Here is a 19,107-nt window from a genome sequence, read left to right on the forward strand (position 1 = left end):
GAAACGATGTCGTTTTATGAAGAACTAAACGACGTCATTTTAAATATCGGTCGATTCGATTTTATCGGTTATTTCGACCCAAAAATTGATAACCGAACCGATAATCGAATCCCTCCCATATGCTAATCAAACCGTTCTTCCCTCTACAATTAACTGAACCATTGCACAACCCTATGATAATCGATTAAATTACTTCAATACTCGATTATTTTGAAATCATTTTGAGCAATACTCGATTGAATTTACAAAGGGCTTTTTATACTTGGTCGATTTTCAAAAAAAAAAATTCTCACAAGCTTCATACTCTTTGATCAATACAAAGCTATGCTTGTCTATTTTGAAAGACATATATATATATATATATATAAGCATGAAGTTCTCCAATTTAAAATAATTTATATAAAATATTTTGAAGATCATCAATAAACCAAATTTACTGAAAATATGTTTTTCAAAAAATATTTTCTCAATAAATTAAATACAATTTTTTCAACAATCTTTATGCATGACTATATCCATATTTTGCAACAACCCCAAGTGTTAATCCCACAAGATATGATGGGGTTGCTTACATGAATTATAGACCTCCATTAAGCTTTATCCATGACTATATTCTTTGTATGGTTGTTAAACTTATGTGCCATGTTTAAGAGTTATCCACTAAGTTTTATTTGATCTTTCTTTCCCTTTTGTGCTACAAATTTTCTTTATTTTATTCACTTATTACAGAATTTTCTATTGATCTTTTTTCTCACATTTCTAAAACATCTTAAATAAATTAACCATATGCCTTCTGGATTAATTTTGAGTATTAGACTTCTGTTAAAGTTTTATTTTGTCTAAGATAATAAATGTTGGAGTCCTATTCTACAGGAAATTGGTTGTAGTTTTACCAATTCTTTAGGAGATCGCATGAGAATAGGAGTCGTTAGTCATGGGTTAATTCGTTGCTTATTTTTTGCAAGTTTGTTTCCTTTGTTTTCTATTTAAGCTATTGATTTCATCAATAAAATACTTGAAATTAGAGCTTTCTTCTTCTCTTATTTTTCTGTTTAATTTCAGTTTCTTACATCTGGTATCAGAGCCGAGTTGGGGGTTTCTCTAAAAAACAAAGACAACAATTTTTTGTTTTACAGTAGCCAGCAGGCGTCAATGGCATCAGAAAATAACCATGTGCAACCAACAATCCCTCGCTTTGATGGTCAGTATGATCATTGGAATATGATGATGGAGAATTTTTTGTGATTCAAAGACTATTGGTCTATCGTGGAAACATGAGTAAGTGAGCAAGCCCAAGGAATGGTGTTGACTGAAGCTCAACAAAAGAAACTGGAAGAACAGAAGCTGAAAGATCTCAATGTCATTTTGGAGGCAACTTCTCCAAAAGGATACTTGCAAATAGATCTGGGATTCCATAAAGAAAAAGTGTAAGGGCTCAACAAGTGTGAAATGCCAATGACTTCAAACTTTGCGCAAAGAATTTGAAATTCTTCACATGAAGTAAGGAGAGTGTCGAGGAGTATTTTTCAAGAACACTAGTAATTGTTAACAAGATGAGCATTCATGGTGAAAGGATTGAAGATGTAGCTATGGTGGAGAAAATCCTTCGATCAATTGCTCCAAAATTTGCTTATGTGGTATGTTCTGTTGAGAAGTCAAAAGACCTTGATGAGCTTTCAATTGATGAATTGTAGAGATCATTATTAGTGCATGAGTAGAGAATGACAACAAGTTCAATTGAGGAACAATCTTTAAAGGTTTTGACATATGGTGATACCTCTACAGGAAAAGTAAAGGTCGTGGTCAAGGTGATGGACGAGGAAGAGAAAGAGGTAGATACACACATGATTCTCAAGGTAAAGGCAGGGGACCTTATCACCAACACTTGTCTAATCATGAATCAAAAATTGAGAAGTCCAACATTGAATGCTACTAATGTCACGAATATGGCCATTACAAGTCTAAATGCACTGTAAACCTTTATTTTGAAAAAAGAGATAGTCCAATTTTGCAAAGAAAATGGAATAAGAAACTATTTTTATGACATTCCATGTCAAGGAGAACATGCTTTAACCTAACATATGGTATCTAGACACAGGCTGCAACAATCATATGTGCAGTATTAAATCATTCTTTTCTAATTTAAATGAAAATTTATGTACTACTATATGCTTTGGGGATCATTCTATAGTAAATGTTAGGGGAAAAAGTGATGTTCAGATCAATACCAAAGAAGATAATGTTGAGACTATCTCAAATGTTTTTTATATTCCTAATCTGAAAAGCAACTTGTTGAGTGTTGGACTATTGCAAGAGAAGGGATATGTGGTTACTTTCAAAGCAAGTGTGTGTGTGGAATTTATGATCCTAGAAGGGGTTTAATTGTCATGTTAAGATGACAGGAAATATGTTATTTCCACTACGAATCAAGCACATACAAACCTGCTTTGTGGCTAAGATAAATGATCCAATGTGGCTTTGGCATTTTCGTTATGGTAATTTGAATTTTAATGGATTGAAGACTCTTTCCCAAAAAAACATGCTGATTGGTCTTTCTCAGATTACTCATCTTTCTAAAGTATGTGAATAGTGTATTGTTGGCAAACAACATCGTGAGTAGTTTCCAAAAGGCAAAGCATGGAGAGCCAAGAGGCCACTAGAGTTGAACCATTCTGATATATGTGGTCCAATAAACCTAGTATCAAACGGAAAAAGAAATTCCTTATTTCTTTTATTGATGATTATTGATGAAAAACATGGATATATTTTCTGCAAGAGACATCTGAAGCCTTCACAGCCTTTAAAAGCTTCAAAGCCCAAGTGGAGAATGAAGTTGGGAGAGCGATTCAAACTCTCTAGACTGATCGTGGTGGAGAATATATGTCATAAGAATTAGCAAATTTTTGTGATAAGCATGGAATTAGAAGGCAATTAACAGCAACCCACACACCACAACAAAACGGTGTAACAGAGAGGAAGAACTAGACTATCCTAAATATGGTGAGAATCATGCTGGAAAATATGAGAGTTCCAAAGAATTTATAGCTAGGGGCAGTGAATTGGAGTAGTCATGTTTTGAATCGAAGTCCTACATTTGTTGTTCAAAACATGACTCCAAAAGAAGCTTGGAGTGGACGAAAGCCAGATGTTGACCACTTTAAAGTCTCTGGGTGCATTGCATATGCACATATTCCAAACCAGAAAAGAAAGAAGTTAGATGACAAAGGTGAAAATGTGTCTTTATTGGGATCAGTAACAATCAAAAGCCTACAAAATGTTCAATCCCATCACAGGGAAGATTGTCATTAGCCGGGATGTTGTTTTTGATGAAGAAAATACATGGAATTGGATTGAAAATGATGTAGGGCAGGAACAAATACTTGTGAATTTTGAAAAGAAAGAAGTAGAAATACAGGAGTAATATACTATTCCTAATATTCCTTCATTGGTGCAAACAAACCAGCACCTGCAACAGCTAGTTGATGTCAACGAAGCTCAGGCAGTAAGCGAAAGATCGCGATCTCAATGAATCAGAAAGAGGCTTGATTGGATGACTGATTATGAGGTTAGTAGCGTTCCATCTAATGACACTCTTTTTAATTTTGCCATATTTGTAGATTGTGATCCTATAACATTCCAAAAGGCTGTGAAAGATTCAAAATGGTAAAAAGCCATGGATGAAGAGCTTAGGTCTATCAAGAAAAACAATACATGGGAGCTGTCAGAACTTTCAAAAAGGCAAAAATCTATTGGTGTTAAATGGGTTTAAAAGACGAAGTTGAATAAAGATGGAAAAGTTGACAAGCATAAAGTCTGGCTCCTTGCAAAGGGATACAAATAGGAAATTGGCATTGATTACAAGGAAGTTTTTGCTCCAATTGTAAGGCACGATACAATTCAACTGATAGTGTCAATGGCAGCGCAAAATTCTTAGCATATCTTTCAATTAGATGTGAAATCAACCTTTCTACATGGCAATCTAAATGAACAAGTTTATGTTGATCAACCCCCTGGCTATGTGAAACAAGGAAGTGAAAAGAAAGTGTACAGATTGAAGAAGGTTTTATACGGGCTGAAACAAACACCCAGAGCTTGGTACAACTGTATAGATACTTATTTTGTAGAAGTAGGGTTCCGAAAATGTCCATATGAGCATACTTTCTTTATTAAACCTAGAGTTGGAGGCAAAATTCTTACTGTTTGCTTATACGTAGATAACTCGATCTACACAAGAATATCCAGCAATGTTTGAGGATTTTAAAAGGTCTATGATGATGGAGTTTGAGATGACTAATTTAGGAATTATACACTATTTTCTTGGTATAGAAGTAGTGCAATCAACATGTGGAACCATCATCACACAAAAGAAATATGCTTTGGAGATTTTGGACAAATTTCAGATGATGAATTGTAACTCAGTTGGAACTCCAATTAAACCAGGTTTGAAGCTCACAAAGGATTTTGAAGGAAAAAGTTTAACAACACCTTTTACAAACATATTATTGGAAGCCTAATGTATCTAACAACAACTAGGCCAGATATTATGTTTGATGTTAGCCTTATTAGTAGATTTATGAAATGTCCAACTGAGCTTCATCTCTTTGTTGGAAAGAGAGTCCTTCACCACTTGAAAGGCACACTAGATTTTGGCATTTTCTATCAAAAAGGGAAAGTATTAGATCTTATCATCTTTAGTGATAGTGATTATGCAAGACACTTAGAGGATAAGAGAAGTACTTTTGGTCATGTATTTATAATGAGTTCAGAGGTTGTATCATGGTCATCAAAGAAGTAACAAGTTGTTACCTTGTCTACAATTGAAGCAGAGTTTATAACAATAGCATTTTGTGCATGTCAAGCTATTTGGTTACAGAGAATACTCAAATTGTTGCATTGTTTCTAGCAGGGACTTGTACAAATTCAATTTATTGTGATAATAGTTCAACCATTAAACTCTCCAAGAAACCAATTTTACATTCCATAAGCAAGCACATAGATGTGAGATATCATTTACTTCGCAATCTCACAAAAGAAGGAGTCATTGAATTGGTTTATTGTCGTAGTGAAGACCATATTGCTAATATTTTAACCAAGCCTCTAGAGTTGCCTGCATTTGTGAAGTTGCGTGATTTACTTAGAGTTTGTTTGATTTCTACTTTAAGCTGATTGTATGAATAGCATTAATTTAGAGGGAAGGTGTTACTGTTTTATTTTGATTAGCGGAATAAATGTTGGAGTCCTATTCTACAGGAAATTGACTGTAGTTTTACCAATTTTTTAGGAAATCCCATGAGAATAGGAGTTGTTAGTGATGGGTTAGTTCGTTGCTTATTTTCTACAAGTTTGTTTTCTATTTAAGTTGTTGATTTCATTAATACAATACTTGAAATCAAAATTTCCTTCTTCTCTTATTTTTCTGTTTAATTTTAGTTTCTTACAACTTGAACACCCTTGAACTCAAGTTTTTGACTCGAGCATTTCATGAACTTCCATTTTTACCAAATCACTAATGGTCAAATGAAATACCTTGATTGTATTGCTATTGCTTTCTATAATGATTAAATAAGGTTATTTTCTATTGCTATTCAATTAATGGTAATGTATACATATGTCGATGGCTGTTGTAAATTTGTACTTTTTACATTAATCAATTATCTTTAACACATCTCTATCAACTCTAACCTCAACTACCTACCACATCATGATCATTAAGAAAGTTCATTGGTTCTAGAAAAAATACAATTTGTCTCCATTCATAACATTAAAATCACATTTATTCCATTTCATTTTTGGCATTGAGTAGTGGAAGCTCGAGATTTGCATCAATCCAACATTGGCACTACAACGACCTTTATAATATGTGAGACTACGGCGTACAGTGTGATAATAACTTGTGTTGCTAACAAAGAGCAAGACCAAGCCTCTTAGATGGTGAGCAATGATGGCGGCGGGCATTACGTACTAAGTTACAATTTAGATAGTTATAGTGGTTGGCCAAAGGAGAAAGAGGGAGGAGTAAACCGACCATTTTACATGTTTTTTTAACAACAACAAAATAGATTCGTGAAATTTCTCTAAAATATAAGGGATTTTCCTTAAATTTCTTATTTTTTTAAATGAGGTTTCCTTATAATTTCACCCAACCTCAAGGGACGTATATGTAATATTTACCATTAGTTTTTTTAATTGTATACCTACATTCTTTTTTCCTTTTAATTATCGTTCCTATTTGGGCAATGAGAGTCTCGTTTTATCAAAATTTCAATTTTTCATGGTCTATTCAATAACAAACTTTTACTTTTTGTTTTTCTCTCATTACTTATCTATTGTTTGCATTCACACCTAATAAATTATCAAATCTTTTTAGTTTTCGAAACCAAGTTTCAATCTATGATGATTATGAGGTTCAATTTCATTGAGCTTTGTTAGTATCAAAAACTCGAGCTTTCTTAGCATTAAAAACTCAGTGGACAACATCTCTTTGCTCAAGCTACAAGAACCTTTCATTATTATCATGTACAAAGAAAAGATGGGAGCTCGCTATAACATTATTTGGATATATCATTTACTTTTCTATTTTGTTAATATTGTAAGATCTAATTAGTTAAATTTAGCATCTACACAAGACTTACCTTGAAAAAAAATTGGAGTTTGATTTAAGGATGATCATATATAACTTTTGGTTTAGGAATTTTTCTATTTTGCGACTTAACCCAATATAAGGTGAAACAAATCTTATTATCTTCAGATAAATTGTATTTATTTCTCCTTATTTTTTAAACTCAAAATATTTCTATTACATTCAAATAAGATGTATCATATAACTTTGTTTGAAAGACAATGAATTTTTTTTTATAAAATAAAAAAGACCCATATTATAATTATCACAAATTATGTGTGCAATTAATAGTTTATGTTACATGTATATGTTGTTACAAATTATGTCGCAAAAGGTGTTACTTTTGTGGAGCACATGATTTTTACTTTAAATAACAAATTGTCTATATTTTTAGTGATGAATTGAGCGCATTTATGACAAATATCAACACCATATGCGGACAAATTTGAAGTCACTACTTAGCAATTTTTTTTGAGGGCCTATCAATTTGTCACCAATATTAAACGTTTGGTGACAAATTTTTATGCTAGCAACGAACTATGTCATTGCAATATTTAAACACAAAAAAGATAATTATCTTGTCGCCTTCTAACACATTTTTTGTAATGTAACTTTAATTTGATTGCTTTAATTTTTTTATTACAAATATGACAATGAATCTCCTAACAAAAATATTTCGTCATCCATATAAATTTTGACAAAATAGATATTTTTTGTGACGTTTTGAATCGTCACTAGTCAAAAAATTTGTTCTGGAACTAATCCTCGATTATGGTTTGCTCATGGTTTAGGTCAAAAATCCTAAACAATTGACTCATGGTTTATTTTGTAATTGAGGGTTCTGAATTTGACTTCATCTCTTTCAGATCAAAATACAAATTTCTTATTAAATATTGACGTTTTTCTTTAGTTTAATTTTAACTTGTGTTAAAGAAAGAGATGAAAATGATTTGAGATTTTTTTTTTCTAAAAAGTCACATCTAAATTAATAAAGAAAATTAAGAGTTTTTCAAAATTCAATTCAATTTTTGAGAATTGCGTTTGATTTTCGTAGTTAGACAAATTTTAAAATTTAGAGAGTGCCGGCTAAAGGGTCAAAGTTAAAGAGATGTATGGTCAACTTACACCTTTATTAATTAATTTGTGTTTGAAAAGTTTAATACAAATATTTATTAATTTTCTTAAAGTAACACGAGATTTGTGTTTGAATTTTATATATCATTAGTTTAAAATATACGTATTAAATTCTACTTTTAATTCAATTTTGATCTCTATTAACAAAATAATAAATTGATTCACAATTTTAAAGAGGTGTTTAAATTTTGATCTAGACTTAAAAATTAAATAGATAAGAAAATCCTGTCCAATCCAAGATTGAATACGTTGGATTTAACTTTCCATCCAAAAAAAATTAATTTTTAATTGAGTTCTAAATTTAAACCAAATAGCAAATAAATACAATAATATATACATCTATGTTGCATGGAAATACCTCATAGGAATCGTTTTTCTATTTCTGAAATGTTTCTTATTCCCGTTTCAGACCCTATTTATGCCTATTTTTTTAGAAAAATATCCATTTTTCATATTTCAATTTCTTATTGAAAACGTTTCCCGTTTACGTGCAACATAGATATACATCACTATATATATTATTGTATACATTCCCCAATGTATATCCATTGCATATTCTGCATATGAAGTGCATGTATATGCAATATACATTGCATATACACTATACCATATATATATATGTGTATAAATTAGACTGGTTCGTACCAAATGGAATTGGAATGAACTAGATCGACTTGACATTTTCTTGCCCTATTCGATTTGGTCTTCAATTTAAATTTTTTATTAATTTCAATTTTGATCCAATACTAATCGAGTGAACACTATGTAATTTGATTTTCAAATTATAGAAATGCTATACCCACGTGTAACTTGACAAATAAACTCATAATCTAACGTGATATACATAAATTCAATAATTCTATTTAAATTCATAATAGTCTAACTTAAAATTAATAATAAATCTATGAATAAAAGTTGTTATATCCAAAAAAGTGGTCCATACCCAAGGATAAGTCCAAATCCAAAAAAAGATATCCAAAGTCTATCAAAAGAAAATATCTATAGAAACAAATACCAGGTACATAATCATAAGAGGACTAAGACCAAGTGACACTAGTTTTAGTGAACAAAAAACCTAAATGAGAAGTTTGTGAGACTTGCAGGAAACTTTTGAGAGACTGAAGTATGAGACTTTGCAGAGGGATTGGTATGTGCAAATATCAAATAAGGACTAGTATGAGAGAGAGATTGAGAATATCGAGTCAAACTTATTTCCAATATGTTTGCCTACAAATCTAGGAGAGAGCTCAAAATTCTCGTCAAAGATTGTGCCTTTCCTTTTATCTATTAGTCTTATTCTCCTATAAATAAGAAACTCATAATCTAGCAAATATATCCTCCCAATTTGGCTCAAACTATAACTCTACTTGTTATTAGTTTTCTATACTTTAGGTATGATATTAACTTAAATATTGAAAAATTTATCTCGAAGAGTCTCACACACCCATCCTTAGTTTCTTGATTTGTGAGTCTCCCGGAGACTACATACAATAAATTTATTCTTAAATTTTAACAACAATAAAAATATTATAAATTTATGTATATTAATAAAAATTATGTTTGAGTATAATATTTTTCATCTCAAATTAATAGTAATGTGAAAAGAATGAATAAGGAATTGACAGGCTTGTTAGTGTAAAGTAAAACAAATTCAACGATTCGAACCAAATCAGACTGTCCCGTACGATAAGGATCCCTCTGTCTTACTGCTCCCGAGGGCCATTTCGTCATTTCGAGTCTATAAAGGCCGACGGTGAAACACGGAGAGAGGAGAGAGAGAGAGAGAGATAGAGAGAGAGAGAGAGAGAGAGCGACGCAGAGAGAGAGAGAGAGAGAGAGAGAGAGAGATTGTTTCTGTGAATTTGTTTTGGGTATATAAGAGAGGGAGGAACAGCAATGGTGTCGGACGAAGACATCGCCAAAGCGGTAGAGTCTCTTATTCGCGACACAAACCCTAATTCCACTCCCTTCACCTCCCTCAACGCCGTCGTCCTCCACCTCCAGTCCCAGCTAGGGCTTGACCTCTCCCACAAGCTCGACTTCATCCGCAACCACATCCACCTGCTCCTCCGATCTCCGCCTCCGCCGCCTCCGCAGCCGGCGGCCCCCCTCCCCCAAAACCCTAATTTCCATGCCTCTCCGCATTTGCCCGCTCCGCCTGCGGCGCCGCCGGCGACAAAGAGGGAGCCCGCGGCTGCGGCCGTCGATGCTTCCGCAGTCGCCCCTGCTGAAGCCCCCGTAGAGAGGTACGTTTTCCTCAACCGACATTTTTGACCTCGGTTGTTGATCAAATCGAGGAAATCAATAGAAAATTTATCGCTTTTTCCTTTTTGCCCTTTTTTCCCTGACTTATACTGCTATTGTTTATTTAGGTTAAAACTCTTGCTCTGTGCATGAACGATGATTTTTCTACTACTCTGTATCTAACTTCCCTCACCTTTGATGCATGGGTTTAGTTTTCGTTTCTCTGTTCATTATTTCATCCAATTTGGATGAATATGGATATGCTGTTATCTTCTTATTTTGTCAATCTCAAGTTTGCTTTATGGGCAAATTAGAGCTGCAAATGCTATAATTTAAAGGGAAACTGATATGCAGTCATGGCTGCTGAGTTAGTGTTCTTTCATAGTGGTGTTACTTTTAATTAGATTTACTTAACCCTAACATCACACACAAGTAAGAAATATCTGGCAAACGTTATCTCCACTTGTGCAACTTTTTATGGAGTATACGAACTGGAAAAATATTATGAAATGCATGTAGCCACTAAAGAGAAATAAAATAGTTACAAGGCTTCTTTTTTATGCTTTTGAAAGAAAACTATCTTATTAAAACTTAAGACGCTATGGAAATAAGCAGCTTGTCACGTTCAAAACAATAGTGGCTACAGGTTGATAAGCAAATGATGATTTTGTTTATTATTTAGGTTGTGGTAGCTTTTGTTTTGTTAAAATGAAAAACTTTTTGATCTTAAAGAGAGAACTCATCATGTGGAATGAGAGTCCAGAATAGATATTATGGTTTTACTATATAGATATTCTTTCGGAGTACAGAAAATTTTCGGCACGTTGTTTAAACCATATTTGAGCCCTTTCATAATAGTCTATACATAGGACCTATTGATCAATAGAGTTATGGTTTATGTTATATTTTGTAGATCCTGGTTTGTTCAAGCGCTATACAGATAACCATGGGCAATTCTACTATAGTGTTGTAGGATATGGGGCACCCATGTGTTGGATGTTTTCAACGCATATCAGACGCTTTTCTTATTACCTTTAAACTTGTAATTAGTGCAAATTGTTACCCTAGCATCGGTGTGGTCAAAGGTGAGCCAGGTGCTTCCCTAGGCACATGGGTGGCGCACGGCACCCTTGAAGTGCCTTGCCTACTGCTAGGCGAGGCATGCTTCACTCAGGCACTGCCTAGGCAAGCATCTCTGATGAGGTGTCAATCGTTGCGGGCGCTTACCTAGCTTGCAACCAAGAAAAATAAAAAAAGGAAAGAAAATGAAGGGTTGTCGGCAGAGCATGCATGCGTAACGTCTGACTGTAATATGAATAGGAAAAGGAAAGTCAAAAAGGGAAAAGCGAACTTGACTTGGATTCTCTGCCGTTATGTTTAACTGAAGCAAACCCACTATGAGTTTCTTTCGATTCTCTATGTTTATTGCTTTTTGATAGTTTTAATGTACACCATCTCCTAGATCTGAGGGAGTTGAGTCTGAGAGAAGTCACTGGAGGTCAGTTGGAGACATCACACTTTGATAACCCTTGGCGTGTGATGGTGCGTGGCTGACCCTTCCAGCAACTACTCCTCCACCAGGCTCACCTGCTAGAGGAGACCCTTCAGTGGCCGTCCCTCCTCTAATCTACATCTTTAGACTGGCAGAATCCTGGACTGTTCGCTTGGTTGCTTTCTTTCTCAGTTTTGTTTGTGTTATTGTGACAGATTTTATGTGCATTGTGAAAAAGAGTTGCTGCTTAACATTAGTGTTTGATATTGAATATAATAGGTTTATTATTTCTTATAAAATTTATATCGTTTGCTGTAAAAATGTAACTTATATAATAGTATAACATTTAACTTATAGTGTGCTATTGTTCTAACTTATATGATATTATATTATATTTTGAGAGTATTTTAGATGTTTTATTATCATATGTATTATCTGGTTCTCTTTTTCATATTAAATATGTTTATTATTAATTTTTTGGTCAATTTAGGACCTTGTTTCACTCAGGCAAGCACTTTTTTGGTGCCTGGTGCCTCAAGCGATTTGATGTCATAGAGCCTTTAGGATGTCTTTTGCCTGTGACTACCTTGCCTAGCATAAAATGTCCACATTTTATTATCTGAACCACTCCCCTCAAAAAAAAAAAAAAGAGAGAGAGAAAAAGGAAAGAACCAAATATAACTTGATATTGGAAATTGTCAACTTTAACCACATGTTATTGACCAACCAAACCCATGGTACACGTTGCATTTACCCCTTGGTATATCTCCCAATGGGAGCTTAACAAATATTCGTGTAGAACAAGGACGTAATCCAACTGTTTGTTTCACCATTCATTTTTCTTTGTGTGTCTCTGTGATGTACCCTATACCCCCATAATGACATTAATTTGATGGGTGACTAGCATGAGTAAATAATTTTTGTGTACTAGTGTTTTCTGGTGGAGGGATTGGTAATGAGGGAAGAGGGTTCGGGCAATCTAGGTAGAAACTGGCAAAGGGAAAAAATCCCGGCCTAAATTTCTGGTGGGATAGGAAGTTAGGAACCCTTTTAATTTAGAGAAACTTGTTTCTAGAGCATCCCAGCCTTGATCTTCAAGCTAGGCCATGAAAGCAAAGTGGAGGATTGATTCTCCATTCTAAGTTATAAAGTGAAGTCATTACTCTCACAGTAGGAAAACAGGTGCTACTCGAGGGGAAGTTCCCACTACAAAAGAGGGTAAATACTTCCATAGAGACCTATGTTAACCTTTCATCCACAAGTTCATTAGGGGCCCTGTGCTATGCATTTTCAATTTGGTTGACCTGTGTAAGACTAGGAGTTTCCCTTTGCAAAACGGTTCTTGTCCAAATGTATGTGTGTAGCCTCTGCACTTGTTTAGATGATTAATAATTTATCTCTATTACACCAAATTGGTTGCTTATAGGCTCTTTTAAATCCTTGTTGCTCCTATTCAACCCGTCTAATTTCACCTAAGTTGTAAGTAGATAACATTCTGGACTTAGCCATGTTGTGTGGTAAGAAGAAGAATGCTACATTTTGGTGTGGTGGTAACGACCATAGTTATTAAAGGCGCGCCTAGGCGCGCGCCTAGGCGCAAGGCGCCTTAAGGCGCCAGTTTGGCGCCTCGCCTGGGCTGAGGCGAGGCGGTTTCTGCAAGGCGCGCGCCTTGCAAGGTGAGGCGCTGAGGCGCGCCTAGGCGCGCCTCATGAAAATTGCGCCTGCATCCTGCCTGCATCACTTTTTTCTTTCCTCTCCAGCATCCCCTCTTCTCAGTTTCAGCATGTATACATCACTACTTATTTACATTTCTTTAGTTTAAGTAAATGTCCACATTTTCTTTTATTTATATTTTACCTTCCATTTACTTTAATACATAAATGTAAATAAGAAAGTACCCCCCATTTGGATTCAATAAAAATATCTAAAAAATCAAAATCCATAACAATAAGAAAATAGAATTTTGATTTTAGTACAAATTCAGAATTTAGCGATTTTACCACCCCCAAAATACATACCTACTATTTCTTGAAAAATTCATTAAAAATCATTTTAACAACAATGAATATTAACTATCAAAATACCGGGAGTTAGTTTTTCAAAATGAAAACATTTTCTTATATGTCTCCTTATAATGCCCTAATCTTCCAGACTTAGAAAAAATGCGCTAATCTTCCAGACCTAGAAAAATAGCATTTTTCAAAATGAAAGCATTTTCTTGATTGTGGACTTGTAGTGTTTATTGATTGTGGAGAATACTAAAGCTATTCCAAAATGTCCTCCATCAATAAAACAAGAGATTGGAGAGTACATGCAAAAGAAGAAAAATAACAGGGAATCAGGGATGAGCAAAATATGGCACCGTAAGATGATGATTTTCAATTTGGTGAAGGGTATGATGATGATGATGATTAAAACTTCTTTATTGATTGTGGACTTTTAGTGTTTATATGTTTGTTTAGAACTTTGCACGATGGTTGGTACTTGTTTGAGTTTGAGACTTTAAGTTTGAACTTTGATGATGTTTCTAGTTTAGAAATTGTATGATGAATGAATTAACTTTGATGTTGTTAGTTTAGAATTTGAAGATAATGAAACATTAATGATATGCATGTGTTATTATTGATAATTTGATAGTTTTTTATGATTTTACAAGATTTTTAGTTTTTTTTCTAAAAGGTGCGCCTCGCTTCGCAAAGGCGCGCCTCGCCTCGTGCGCCTCGCGCCTCAGGCTCCAGGACCCTTTGCGCCTCGCTGCGCCTCGCGCCTTTCAGAACTATGGTAACGACCAACAACTGTTGTAATGTTAGGTTGTCTGGATCATGGGGTTGATTTAGTATAAAATTTTAAATCCCATAAATCCTTTGTATTTCAAACGCCATTCGTCTCTTAGTTTTAACTTTATGCATGTAGCCGGAGTAGCTTGGTACAGACACATCAAGAATATAACCATTAAAGAAGAGTTTCTACTGCCAACATTTTTGAATTTTTTGTGACCTTAATAATGAAATTACACTGTGTCTATATTAAAAAAGCCAGTATTGATTTGATCCAACAAAAGAAGTTAAAAAAATAGAAAGAGAAAAAAAGCCACCAATCCACTTTTAAGATTCCATTCAATCTAATAATGGAATAAATATTTTGAGAATATATTTAATTAATCCAACATTGAGATACAATTCATAATTATGATCATACAAACTTCATTTAATATATAAGCAAGTAGCTATATATATATATATTTTTTTTTGAAGTTGTGATTAGGGTTATGCTAGGGTGAGACCATTATTTGATTTTTGATTTCTGTTGGAGTTAATTGGTTTTGATGTAACTGGGGATGAAGAATGATTCCATTAAAAAAGAAAAAGACAGACTGAGGCAGCAGGTGGAGGGAAGGAGAGAAAACAGAGCCTACTCACCTTTCCCATTACAGATGTCTGTTGTTGGAATGATATTACTCAATATTCTTGACTCAAGAATTCTATTTAGATCCTCATCTTGTTTTCATGCATGTGCAACTCATGGGCTCTTGTCCCAGGTATATATAGAAATGAAGATTAAAAACAAAAATTAGAGTATTCCATCTGGCATATCCGACATTTCCTGGCATGTCCGATATGTTTGGATGTTGATATGCCTTAAACATTGGTATGACATTCAATTGTGCTTTCTATAAGCAGCCATAATCAGTAGCAGATCTACGAGCTACACTTAGCCAGGGGCAATTCTTTTAATAGAGTATCATAGCATGTCATATTTTAACAGATTAACTAAAGTCTTTCTTATACCATACTCAAATCAATTGCCCAATTTATTAAACTAAAAGATAGATAATTTTTATTGAACTTTTAAATTGTTTTTTCTGTAACAAAATATATTGGCAAGGTTAACAAATTCTCTTTGCAAGTATACTCTTCATATATGGTCGGTCTTGTTCAGATAATAATCTAAAATTGTAATCCTTAATCGACAATTAGTAGGAAGATTGTTTAAGCTTATCTTCAGTCAGAGATTCTTGTACTGGATTTAATTGATGTGGTTTGTTGATTGTTTCATCTATTATCTTGTTGCAGTTCTCAAACTGGAAAAAAAAGAAGGGGTGGCCCAGGGGGATTAAACAAGCTTTGTGGGGTTTCACCTGTACTTCAGGCCATTGTTGGGCAGCCAGCACTACCCAGGACAGAGGTTTGGACTTTTAGATAAGATATTATCTTTCTTCTTTTCCCTAAAGAATGTCCCTTCCTGAAAATTATTCATTCTAAAGTTCCATTCTTTTGGTCCAGATTGTTAAACAGCTCTGGGCTTACATAAGGAAAAACAATCTTCAAGATCCAAGCAACAAAAGGAAGATAATTTGTAATGATGAGCTGCGCTTGGTGTTTGAGACAGACTGTACTGACATGTTCAAGATGAATAAGTTGCTGGCTAAACACATTATCCCTCTTGAACCTAAAAGTACGTATCTTTTGGGATAGTGGGTTGCATGCTGTAGTCTTATTATTATTATTATTACCATTACTATTATTATTTTGTTTCTTTGCTCCTGGCGTAGTTGTCAAAGGCTCAAGGTGCACTGAGGCTCAAGAGCACTTGGAGCCTAGGCGTGAGGCACAAGGCATAGGCACAAGCCTTTTGGATGCAAGGCGAACATTTATTAGATAGCTAATAGGGTGCTTTTATTGTTTTATCAAATCTCTTTTAATTTTTTTCCTAGTTATTACTAGTTAGATTTTAACAAGTCCTTCAAAAAATAAAAACAAAATAAATTATGACATAGGTGCAAAAGGTGTGCTCATTGCTCCTTAGGGTGAGGCATGCGCCTTAGAGCCTACGTGTGTGCCTAATAGAGTGAGGCACTGTCAGCTGAGCCTTAAGCCTATGCACAACTAGGTGCTCCTTTGGCAACTATGGCTCCTAATGACTTTGATGCACATAGACTAGGAACTGTATTGTTTTGATGTTGTTTCTTTAAGTAGTATACTAGTATCATTCTATTTTATTCGTTTGCTTTGAGATCCTATAGGTGAAAATGCAAAGAAACAGAAGGTTGAAGTAGAACTAGGGACAAAAGCTGATGAATCTGGTCCAATTGTGATAATATCTGATGCACTAGCAAACTTTTTCGGAACTACTGGAAGGGAGATGCTGCAGTCTGAGGTTTTGGGACGTGTCTGGCAATACATAAAGGTCAACCAACTGGAGGTTGGTAACTGAACTCATGGTTCATTCCACTTTATTTTTTTAAACTTTATTAGTAGATAAGTTTTTGTTTTTCCCTCTCTTTGCTAATCTCTTCTCACCTTGTTTCAGTGTGTCCCTTTTTCATTTTAATTTCTACATGGTTGGTCGGTCTTTAGTTGAAGAATGGCAAGTGATGTGATACTATTATCTCTGAAGAGTTTGCTTTCTCTATATTTCCTCTCTTGTGGAAATTTGATTTATGTGTGAATTAAAGTTATCCTTACATACACAATAAATGAAGATCTTAGTTGACAATATGTAGGACAGTACATGCAAAGGAAATCTCTTGAGCATATTTGGAAAATATATGAAGCATCTCATTATCATGATTGTGCATGTCTACCTTTTGCATATGGGCCAACTATGGTGAATACTTAGCTCGTCCTTGTTTGTAGAGAACCTCCAGTTCAACTTAGCATGTGAAAACCATTTGATAAGCTACAGGACTTTGAGCCTGAAAGTAAAGAATGCTGTAAATTTTTATTATCTGACTCACATCGTGGTTCATGCAAAGATAGCTGAAGTTATTCTGCTAAAGAAAGCAGTATTCCTATCTTTTGTGGCAATTATGGGAAATTTTTTATGGTATTTCATTTATTTTTCCTAACAGCAATCACAATCCTTAATCCCACTATGTGAGGTTTGTCTAGAGTTCATGATGATTTAGGGATTTTATTCTGGCTGCCAGCTACCTTACACAGCCCTCCTTTGTGCAGTAAATTTGAATTACGCTTCTGACCCATTTCATGGTTCCTGCTCACCTAGACTCTTTTGCTTGTGTTGCTTCTCCTATCTTCTGACTTTCTCGTCACTTGAACATTTCTCCTGTTCATTTCCAGGATCCTGTTAATGCAATGGTTATTAGGTGTGATGCAAAGCTTCAGGAACTTTTGGGTTGTGCAAGCATTTCTGGAATGGGGATACCTGAGATGTTGGCCCGTCATCATTTATTTAAGAGATGAAGATAACTGATCGCATTGGCTGGTTAGTAGTTATATATATGTATGTGCTCTTTGCGCTCATTTGCACAATTTCTTCACAGTTTTTGACATTGAGTTATTTTTTTTGATTTCTTACTTGTCCCTTTTGCTTTCCTAGTTCTGCTTATTTTGCAAAACCTCAAGATCATCTTATCAGTGAAGGACCCATAGGCTTTTGAAATGTGATTATTATAAACCTGAAATGGCATGACTCGATGCATTGTTATCCTTCAAAGTTTTCTTATTGCTTCCTTCCACTTCAGTACACTGTCTAAGCATGTTATATTTACACTCATTTAGCTCAATCAAGTGAACTGAACAATTATTTTTGATTTCCCATTCCATATACTTTTTGAGTGCCAAATTGACTGATTTGGAAACCTTTTTGTCCTTTGTTACAAGAAAAGAATACATTTTTATAACTACTCTCATTACAAATTTTTTTAAGTAGTTCTTTTTGGTACCACATTTTTTTTTAAGTAGTTGGAAAAAACGTGAAATATATGGTTGTGTCACCGCCACTGCAACTCACTGCTGACCACCTGCTGCCACCAGCACCAGTCTTCTTCCATGGCCTCTCTCCACTAAAATCTGCTAACCTGAACCCACCTGGACTCACCATCCGTAACCACCATTGACCCACTCACCACTTTTATCTGCCATTGCTACTGCCGATGCTCCTCCCAATGTAATGTTCTGAGCTAAAAATATAAATGAACGGAACAAGGTTGCCTTACATGTATTCTGACTTTTGATCTTATTTACTATCACAAAGCATTGACTTTTTCTATTTTTGAAGATCACACTCATGTACTCACTATAAGGTGACCATTCTATTCATTAAAATTGTGAAAATTAAAGTCATACTCCCATGACCTGACATTTATGAACTCGTGCATCATTGGTTGCAGGTGAATGGTGGTGTTAATCTGACTGAGGACCTGCTGTGGAAAAGGTTTTTTTTTTTTTTTTTGGCTTTTGTATCCTCCCTTCCTTGGTGGTTTTACATTGTCTCTCTCCCCTCACCTAGACCTAGGCTAGGCAAGTAAGTTGAAGTTGTGAGTAGAAGAATGATTATGTAAAGTTCCAATTTGTGTTTTGTGTAGCTGGAATATGCACCATAGTCAATCCTCCTAACATAAGTAGGATGATGTTTGTTTATTGGGCTTCTTATTATGCAACACTATTTGTAAAATTCTGAGGACAGTAGGAAAACTGGACTCCCTCCCTGTTAAGTATTGTGTTACTCCTGCTGATGCAAAACACTGTTCCTTTAACTGTGCATGCACAGTCAGCAGCAGCAGCAGCAGCAGCCAGGATACAGAGTGGATTTTGGCTATCTTTGTCCCTAGGATCTTAATATCCTATCTGATAATCTGAACTGGGCTTGTGGGCGG

At 34.7% G+C, this 19,107-nt stretch overlaps 1 protein-coding gene across 2 annotated transcripts; it reads left to right on the forward strand.

Moving 5' to 3' along the window:
- Positions 1-9,527: 9,527 nt before the first annotated feature.
- Positions 9,528-18,945, forward strand: LOC127791786 (uncharacterized). Of its 2 annotated transcripts, none has more exons than XM_052321834.1 (6): positions 9,528-9,999; positions 15,563-15,674; positions 15,773-15,944; positions 16,513-16,691; positions 17,570-17,732; positions 18,622-18,945. In XM_052321834.1, exons 1-5 carry the CDS (start codon positions 9,650-9,652, stop codon positions 17,690-17,692), a joined length of 936 nt encoding a protein of 311 aa, XP_052177794.1. In that variant the 5' UTR covers positions 9,528-9,649; the 3' UTR covers positions 17,693-17,732; positions 18,622-18,945. The 2 variants fall into 2 exon arrangements, with proteins under 2 accessions (XP_052177794.1, XP_052177793.1); XM_052321833.1 differs by having other exon boundaries at positions 17,570-17,714.
- The last annotated feature ends 162 nt before the right edge of the window (positions 18,946-19,107 follow it).

The sequence above is a fragment of the Diospyros lotus genome, chromosome 15, assembly GCF_014633365.1.
Source record: "Diospyros lotus cultivar Yz01 chromosome 15, ASM1463336v1, whole genome shotgun sequence".
Lineage (NCBI taxonomy): Eukaryota > Viridiplantae > Streptophyta > Magnoliopsida > Ericales > Ebenaceae > Diospyros > Diospyros lotus.

Coding starts and splice junctions, on each gene's coding strand:
- LOC127791786 (XM_052321834.1), top strand. CDS start 9,650: ATGGTGTCGGACGAAGACATCGCCAAAGCGGTAGAGTCTCTTATTCGC. Junction 15,945..16,512: donor TATCCCTCTTGAACCTAAAA/GTACGTATCTTT, acceptor GAGATCCTATAG/GTGAAAATGCAAAGAAACAG. Junction 16,692..17,569: donor TAAAGGTCAACCAACTGGAG/GTTGGTAACTGA, acceptor GTTCATTTCCAG/GATCCTGTTAATGCAATGGT.